This window comes from Crocodylus porosus, unplaced genomic scaffold (genome assembly GCF_001723895.1).
Source record: "Crocodylus porosus isolate Cpor-Errol unplaced genomic scaffold, CroPor_comp1, whole genome shotgun sequence".
In the NCBI taxonomy this organism is placed as follows: domain Eukaryota; kingdom Metazoa; phylum Chordata; order Crocodylia; family Crocodylidae; genus Crocodylus; species Crocodylus porosus.
The window spans coordinates 118,740,136-118,749,463 of record NW_017728931.1 but is presented as its reverse complement, the minus strand read 5'-3'; the positions used below and the strand labels follow the sequence as shown (position 1 = coordinate 118,749,463).

Genomic DNA, 9,328 nt, shown 5'->3' with positions numbered 1-9,328 from the left:
CAATGATTGACAGCTCCGCAGGTCACCCAGGGGGCAAGGACTGGGTGAGCCTTGGAAATTTACACTCACAGCTTCAAACTGCGCATGTCAGTTTAACCTCTTCTGTACTGGCAGCACATACTCAAAAAATTTCCATGACATGCAACATGGCACAGCTTCAACAGAAGGGACCAAGAGTGGCCTAATTCCAAAATAGCCTGCTGCCTGGTGGTGGGAGGATTTGTTTGTAGATAAAAATTTGCATTCTCTCAGTTACACTCTTACAGGTTTTGTTTTAAAAGGATTAATCATCAAGTTCTGTATCTCAGGAATCTCACATAATTGGCCTGTGATAGTAGCTGTAGATGCTAATTTATATTGGACCCATCTCTGTATTTGAGAAGGGGGCAGAAATGCATCTTTTGTAATAATGCAAGATGGCTTTTTATTGGTCTGGTTCTAAAATAGATCTGCCCTTGCTGACTGATTAAACATGTTTTACATGTTCTCTTGCATATTAAGTACACATGTTGGTGCAACATATGGTGTCATATCTTTATGTACATAAAGACTGGCTAGCATATGTAGCCAGTATTGTTGGTTAACCATACCGAAAAATTATAAATGTTGAAATGCTCAAAAGGCAGTTATTCTGAGGCTCCAGGACTTGCCTCAAAATTCACGCCTTCCTGAAAAACTGTGCTATAAGATTGCATCTCTCATTTAAAATACAAAACCAAAAACTTCTAGCTCCCACAGTTGCAGTGAGAATCTTGAAAATTAGACCCACATGTAAATTAATGCAGTACTGTTTACCTATGTTTGAGGAATGCATGAAAAAAAACAGCTAAAAGGGGTGAGCTATCCCCATGCATCTTAATAGGTTGTTGATTCTGAAAGCTAAAGATGAGAATTTGTCACATACTAGAAAAGGAATATAAGGAAAAACACAGAATACATGAAGTATTAGTATTGAATTAACAATGGGACCTCTGCTATCATATCTGTAATTTCCTATTTAATTTATCTTATTAATTTATCTGAAGCTGTTAAACAATTTTGTAGAAGTGCTGATGAATCTAGGGACCTTGTCAGAGAATTAGGCCCAATTTGGCATTAAGGAGGTGAGGTGTTGGCTAAAGGCTTAGGTTAAAGTTGCTGTGGTTTAAACTCAAGCTTGCTGTCTTGTTAACAGTTGAAACTTATCTTTAATATTAATTTAGTATCTATTGATTAATTTTGTGTGCTTATTTCTACAGAAACTCACTTTACAGATTTCTGCACCGCTTAGTCAAGAACTGAACATTATACTTCAATACAACATTTAGTAAACAGATAAGTGATTTAACATCACTGGTTCCCATATTTTGATCTTGATGTTGTCATGTCCTTGATGTCTTAATTTTCTCCTGCATATGAATGCATATTAGAGTATATAAATAATCAGTTCAAATTTTTAATACAACAGTTCTTCAAATAAAGAAATGTTATGATCGTGTCCATGAGAATCACTATGTTATGAAAACTATTGTATATCCAGAAACAGAAAAAAATAACTCCAAAAAAAAATCCATAAACTTTGGTAGTCTAATCCTTCCCTATTTTAGTCAATTTGATTGTTATTGTTTATTTTAAAAGGAGCATAACATGGACTTTTTCTCTCCATTAAAACATAAAAATGTGGCAAAAAATGTTTTCTAAATTTTAACAGTTAAAAGAAGGATAAAATGGAATCCTGTGACAATTGAGAAGGTGAGGCACAAGGCTGTTGTCAGCAATGGAAATAGCTAGTCACAAATCTTGGCCTATAAAAGTTTTCATGTTGCTGTCTTTCTAGACCATACTTATAGATGTAGGATCGGTTTCTGCCTCTTATGCTTTTCTCTATTGTACATGTTGGCACAAACACACTTAACCAGTTACCTACAAATTCTGTAAAGGGGGCGGTCCCCAAGACTCATTGCTGGGATTAGGATGTAGTCACCAATTCCAGGGACCACAACTGTGGCATGAGGCCGGTTTTGACTCCTTCCTATATTGCTGAGTTGCAGAGTGCTGCCTTAGATGCTGAGGGTTACCCAAGGTACACAGAGATAACTTCAGGAATCTCATTTTGGGATGATGGTATGCTGTTTTTCAGCTTCAGAGTGAAACAATTGTGAATGGCAATCCATGGAATTTTCCATACTGGGGAATAGAGCTGTGCAAAACAGCACCATTTCGTTTCAACTTCTGTTTTGCTGTTTTGACGGAACAGTGTTTCATTTAGAGTTTCATTAGTTTTGAAAGCACTGTTCCATTTGGTGTCATCAAAACTGTTTCGTTTTTTCGACGTTTCACCCATAGGCTATAATGGGGAAGCGCAAAACTGCCTATAACTTTGTCATTTCTTGCCTGATTGGGATGAAATGTGCAGGGATGGTAGCCCCTGCTGAGGCCACAAAGCCTGCCAAGTTTCAAGGAGAAAGATGAAGGGGTTTCTGGGATCACAGTCACTGACCAGCTACATATGTCAATATGAGAGCAATCCTTCCCCCCCTTCCCTCTCCCTCCACCCTCCCTCCCCTCACTTTCTGCTTTGAAACATTTCATTTTGAGGCTGTTTCAAGACCTTTTTGCTTTGTTTCGATTTTGCTGTTTCGAGCTCCAAATGAGTTGAAACAGTGTCAAAACGAAATACCTGGTGAAATTTTGCACAACCCTACTGGGGAACCCCTCACAATGTACAAAAATGCCATACCCCAGAGGGTGGTATAACCACAAAAGGAGTCAGAACTTTTGTGGACTTTTAACCAAGGTAGCTGAGAATTGCCCTAATTCAGCCTTCCCCCTGGGGAAGCGTGAAAGGCTCTTTGAGCTGTGGCAATCAACAGGGGAAGTGACAATTGTGAGAGCAGCAACAGGTAGAAATGGAGACAATCTGTGGGGTCAGAAGATGGCAGTGGTGGCTGTAGGCATGCTGGGAGAGCCCTTGAAGTAGAAAAGAAAGAGCAAAGGAAGGAAAAGGAGAGGAATCCCAGCCTGCAGCCTACTCTCCCCTGCAGAAAGACCTGCAATGTCTATGGACAGATCCGTGGCTGAAGGATTGGATTCTTAAATTACTTCAAGACCCATTAGTGAGTCATGGTAGAGATCATCCTTGAATAAAAGGATTGTCAACAATGAGGGCATAAACCACCCAAATTTGAGAAACACAGCTCTAAACAGACTGCCCAAGGTCCATCTAGCCAAGCATCTCTGACAGCAGTAAGTAGTGGATGCTTAAGAGTAGGGCTGTCCAATTTCTTGGCAGCCAGGGGCCATGTACCACATGGACCACAGACTGGGGAACCATATGTCACTCAGGTCACTTGCCATGTGGGTGGCCCACCTTTCTACCATTCAGGATGCCAGGGTCTCCCTGCCAGGTGCTCAGCCTCACTCTGCTCCCAGCCTCCACCCCCAGCCTTATCCTACTCCCAGCTGGGTCCACCGCATGGGCAGCTCCCCTGTCTGCTGTTGCATGCTGTGCTGGCAGCCTGGCTCCCCTGCTGCACACATCCCACAATCATCTCCCTTCTCTGTCACTATGCACAGTTCACCCCACCACATGCACAGCACAAGCAGTCCAGCTTGCTTCACTGTGCTGCCCTACCCCCTAGATTTGGGGCAGGAAGTGGAAGCTAGGAAAGAAGAGGGAGCTTGGAGCCCCCAGCCACCTCTACCTCAAAAGCAATGTTAGCATTTTGCAGACCACATGCTAGTTGGACAGCCCTGCTTTAGAGGAAGAGTATAAGGAACAGGGCAAATGCTTTTGTTACCAAGGGGTAACAAGTGTATCTTTGTAATAGGGAGCCGACTCCCAGCCCCTGTTATGAGCAGGATCCCAGACATGGCTGGGCTTGCCTCTTTTCTTACCCAGAACCACACCAAAACCCTGCTGCTACTGGCAGACTCACCCAGATGCAGTGGGGAGCTGGCCTCTCTACCGGGGCAAGCAGACTGCTGAGGGTGGCCAGATCCCCACCTGACCCAGTTTGGGAGGTCATGTCAGGTCTCTGCTGCTTTAAACAGCCATTTGGGAGGGAACCCAGAACCAGGGCTTGATTAACATATAAGCAAACTAAAGACATGCCTAGGGTCCTGAGCGGGTGGGGAGGGGGCAGTCCTTCCCTCTATGGTGGCAGTGCAAATGGCCCCATCTGCCTTGCCTTGCCTTTCCCTCCCCTCCTCTCTTGCAGCATCACTGCTATGGCAGATGCTTCCTAGCAGTGGTTCTGAGTTCTGCTCCCTGCGGGCAGCGACACCAGAGTAGGGAAGAGAGGTCTTGATCAGCCTGGGGCCCACAAGTTTGTTTGCCTAGGGCCCACTAAAGGGTTAATCTGCCCCTGTCCTAAATTGCCAAAAAGCCCCAGCTTCTGGCAATCCCCAGCTGCTGACAACCATTTGATAGGGAACCAGAGATGATTGGATTCCAGGAGATCTGGTGGATTTACAAGGAAAAGGGCTGAAGCCCATAGACACCAGGAGAGGGGAATGAGAGCACAGTCTCCAAGAAGGGAGCAGTGCCTGTCTGTGCAGAGGCACAGAAAAAGAGATTAGGAACAGCACAAACCTGGGTATGAGCCCAGGCAGTCTTTAAGACTGAAGCAAGCCAGTGAAGGATAACCAGTGGAAGAGACTCAAACACGTGACACCCCAGTGTCGGACATGTGGGAAGATTGTGCATAGGTACAAGCCACAAAGGTCTCTCTAGAGGACCTGGCCATGGGATGGCCAAGCCAGTAATGGTGGGGCTGAGAAACCATGGATGAACTATGGCTAAGAGAGATACAAACAAGAAAATTGACAAGTTCCAAGAAAGGGAACACAGAGAAAACCAGAGACATGAATTAAGAGAGATTCTACCCTGAAGAGCTTGCAGCAGCAAAAGGCCTGACCAACCAGGTGCATGACCAACCAAGCTGACTGTCAAGTGGCCCGGACATTGTGGGAAGACGATAGGTCCACCAGACGGGTGTGGTAAGGGTAGGGTGGAGGGGAGGTGGAGCCCTGAGAAGAGGACTTATCTCCTTTGTTGAGAAAGTGAAGTTCCCCAGTTTGTTTCACCAGTTAGCTTCCTTTTATTTTGTTTCCATCAAGGCATGGCAGGTGAGTACAAGGAAGGGAGCAGCGACTTGGGAAAAGACATGCAGATACATTACACCCACTGACAATCTTCTTTTCAATATTTTAAATATTTGCACTTCTAAAATGAAATATATTTAAGTGTGAGTAGTGGTTCTTTGCATTTGCAAGTCCCTCTTTGGAGAGCCTTTATATTACTGAAGCCACTGCATGTTTTTGTAATTGTGAAAGGTTGTGATTGATGGTGCTGAGAAGCCATCCTTTTTATAGTAAATACAGCTCACAGGAACTGTTTTTATCCTGAGACCATTTTAACTGTACTGGTATAACACTTGCATCCTAATGACCCAGGAACAGCAAACAAACAAAAAAAATCCCACCTCTGGTAGAAACAATATATCAATTCCTCCTATAAAATTAATTTTCCTTTCCAAATTCAGAAATGTTAGGATAACTCTATAACATACACAAACATTTTCTTGCCTGGAAAATCTCTAATTCTAACATTGATCTGTTTCTTTTATGTTGCCTTGATATAGAGGGACAAAAGAGGATTCATTGCATTGTGGCATATTTTCCCCCCTTGAATCAAATGGAGCTGTAAGTCAATAGTTACTTCTTTCATTGCAGTCTATAATGTTCCTGCTCAGTTTGCATATCCTCCCTCTCATGCTGATTGAGATTTAACAATATTAATTTCAGTTGCATTAATGAGACATGTATATGGGTCTCTCAGTAAACCAGCAGAACCTAATGTTCTGAAGGGATTTAAGTACGTCTATAGCTACCAAAGCATGAGGGCCAAATGGATTCCTTAATAGATTCTTTAATTGCACATGTTGCCAGAACTGAACTTATGGGCTTCAAGTTGCGTAAGTTCAAACTTAAAAAAAAATTTCACTCCAGGTAAACTGAGGCACTGTTACTAAGCTTTTTTCATTCCAGTTTATCCAGATAACAAATCCTGAATAAAAGGATGCACTGTTTAGATGGTGGATGAAATTTAGGTTACACGAGAGAATTAATTACTTTCTCACGATGCCCATGATGTTTCTATAAGTCCTATTCAAGAAGGCACATAAACTCATGCGTACCTTTAAGCACTTGAGTACATGTTTAGTAGTTACCATGGGTAGAACCTAAGCAACACATGAATTATTGTGGAATATAAAGGCTTACTATACTGGGGCCAGAACCAGGGTAACAAAGAAACATGTGAGCATTAAGGCAGGGATCAGCAACATTTTTAGGCTGTGGCCCAGATTGACCCAGTTTGGGCCAGAGGTGATCTGGTGCACAGTAGGCAGGTGCTAGGACCGAGTAACTGCCACCACTTTTCCCAGCAGCTGCACAGGGAAAGTGCCTGCTTCACGTCTTTCCCTGATGGCGGCACAGGGAGAGTGTCCACAGCTGGCACTTGTCCCCATGGTGGCAGGAGAAAACAACTGCTGCTGAAGTCCCACCCCTCTCCAGCCCTCCCCCCTGCTCTCCCTCTTCTCCCCCCACAACTGATTTGGAGAAAAGCAGTGCAGGGAAAAGTGATGGCATTGGGCGGTGCTTCCCTGTGCAGCTGCTGAGAGAAGTGGTGGCAGTGGCTAAGTCCTAATACCCACCCTACATGTGCCCACCCACTTCTCCCCCAAACTGGGTCAATCCAGGTGCCAAAGCCCCATGTCTGCAGGCTGGATCCAGCCCACAATCCATAGGTTACTGTAACAAAGGAGGTTAGATTCTATTCTGCAGTTCTGGTGGGGAGCACTTTGTGGGGCTCATTGTGGGCAGGCTTTACTGTATATAATGCTTGTAAATAGTTCTGTATGTAGGATATCTATATGCCTTTTTCACCTCATAGGCAGATGGCAGTCTGGGCCTGGCAGCAAAGCCCAGAGACTGTCCCCTGATTGGTTCCCCATTACTTTGTTTCATTGTATTGGGTGAGTGTTTGATCCCAAGTTAAGACTAGTTTTGTAACTGTTTCATTGCAAATGTGGCTGTCTGGGCTTGAGGAGAAGGAATGAGGCTTTGAGAGAGCTGCAGGGAGAGAAGGTCCCAGGACAAGCAGGGAGAAAAGAAATGGTCCCAGTGTTAATGTAGCATGTCACATTTAGCTTTAGTTGCACCTGTTTGAGTGGTGAATTATAGTATTATTTTAACTTTTATATTCAGCCATATTTAACCATTGCTTAAGGCTTTGTATAGCTTCGTTACTATTTGAATTTTCTTTTTTTCATTTTGCTTGTATCTGCATTATCAGCTAGCCTTGAGTTCACTTTCACAGGCTGGCTATGTTCCAGCATTATCAACGTAGGTGTGTGAAATATAGGCTTTGTTACTAGCTCAGAGTAACTGAACTTGACACCAACTGACTGAATCAGAGGGATGACATTATTGGATATGTTAATGAAAGGTGATAAGAGGGGACCAACTGGACAGTGCCCAAACTGCAAAACCTTGGATTTTCTGGTCCAGGGCATGCCCAAATTAAGACACTGGTGCATGTGATGGGTGTGCTGGTTATGCTGACAAGATAAAAACACAAAGAATATAATGATCACAGGGAAACCAATCAATGGTACCTGGAAATGAAGAATCATCAGAGGAGTAAAGATAAGGAAACAGCATAAGGGGGGCATCAAAGAAGTTGGCTGTATGTCATTGCCCAACAATATTTGGCCTGAAAAACAGCCATTACCGACAGATGACCACCCTCTACTTTCTGGAACTGATTGGCCACCTTTTCTATGAAATGGAGTAATACCTGGGATTGGGTGAGACCATTGAACTAAGTGTTCTCTCTATGTAGAATATTAAGATAACATTTAATGTATTAATACAAGTTAGATTTTAGTTAAGTTGAACTGTGTGGGATGTATTCCACATTAAATTCTGGGTTGATTATGCTTTGGTGATTATTTAGCGCCATGGGTACATAACACCAGGGAGAACAGAGTAAAGTCTAAGTGAAGACAGAGGGAACTGGAATGGCACAATAAAGACTGGTTGTTTTGAAGCACAGTCTGTTGTGCTGTTGGAGACAATTAGCACTCTGGTACCCCTTTTCTTTTAAAGTTGAAAACTCTCTCCTTCCCAGGAGCAGACTGAAAAGAAAGGGCCTCAGAGGTGGGGTTGCAACAGATCACCAGGGACTGAGAAGAATCAGGGTCTCTCAAGCCAGAAGCTTGCTCCTTATGAAGCTATGCTAGAACTGGCTGCAGGGTATTCTCTTAGGACAAATAAGGTTGTTTTGGGGGTGAATCCCAAGGATCAGTGTTCCCCTTTCTCTCTGAAAGAGGCAGTTTGACACTTTTTCATGACACTTTTTCATTGTCAACCCCTGCATTACAATAGCGGGGAGGAAAAGGTTACCTTCCAGTGTTATCTCAGATAAGTCTCCCATGTGGAGCATTACATACAGTAGTCACTAGAATGAGCATGTTATTCTTTTTTCAATAAGCTAAATCTTATCACTGTGTAGGCATTAGGGATTTTAAAGCTTCTACAAAACAGGATGCCATTTTTCCCTATGACCTGTCAGCTTTATGCCAGAAATCCAATTAAAGCCAATTGGCTGGAAATTCCCTTTGTGTAAGAGAGTTCTCAGGTGCCGTAGAGCTGGAGTACTGGCTTTCCATTAACATCCTCCCAAACTCTAGTGGTAGGAACATCACTGCACTTTAGTTCTCCCCTTTCCCAAACACTCCCTTGAAACCATGCCTACCTAGCCCTATGACTGGGGAGCCTGAACAGTCCCACAGAGTTCTGTTTGTTCCCCATGTCATGTTAAGGTGGATTTACTGACAAAAGGAGAAATTTAGGACTTTGGCTGGGGTCTCAATAAAACAAGACCTGATGGCCCCATAACCATTCACATATTGCTTGATCAAACTAGAAGGTAAGTGCAAAACCCCCTTTTTTTGCAGAATTCATTCTCCTTTCAGTTTTCAGGTGCACCATGAACAAGTGATAGTGGTAAAAATGTACTGTTTAGACCCTTTAAAGTAAGCAGGGGGCTGGACTCGATGATCTCCCGAGGTCCCTTCCAGCCCTAATGTCTATGAAATCTATGAAGTCTATGAAATTTATGAATATTAAACATCAACATAATATTTTGATAACACTGTTTTATGGCTGGTAATCAGAGAAGGAGGGGGCTCATTTAATAGATTTCATAAACATTTGGGCTGGAAGGGACCTCGGAAGATCAAGTCCAGCCCCCCACCCAAAGGGCAGGAAGTCAGCTGGG

General features: G+C 43.3%; 1 protein-coding gene across 1 annotated transcript in view; it reads left to right on the top strand.

Moving 5' to 3' along the window:
- LOC109315999 (maltase-glucoamylase, intestinal-like) overlaps positions 1-1,479 on the top strand; it is a 137,219-nt gene extending 135,740 nt beyond the window's left edge. Inside the window, exon 23 of the mRNA XM_019543962.1 lies at positions 1,239-1,479. Coding sequence (XP_019399507.1) covers positions 1,239-1,307 — 69 coding nt within the window. The 3' untranslated portion in view covers positions 1,308-1,479. The remainder of the gene's footprint in view (positions 1-1,238) is intronic.
- The last annotated feature ends 7,849 nt before the right edge of the window (positions 1,480-9,328 follow it).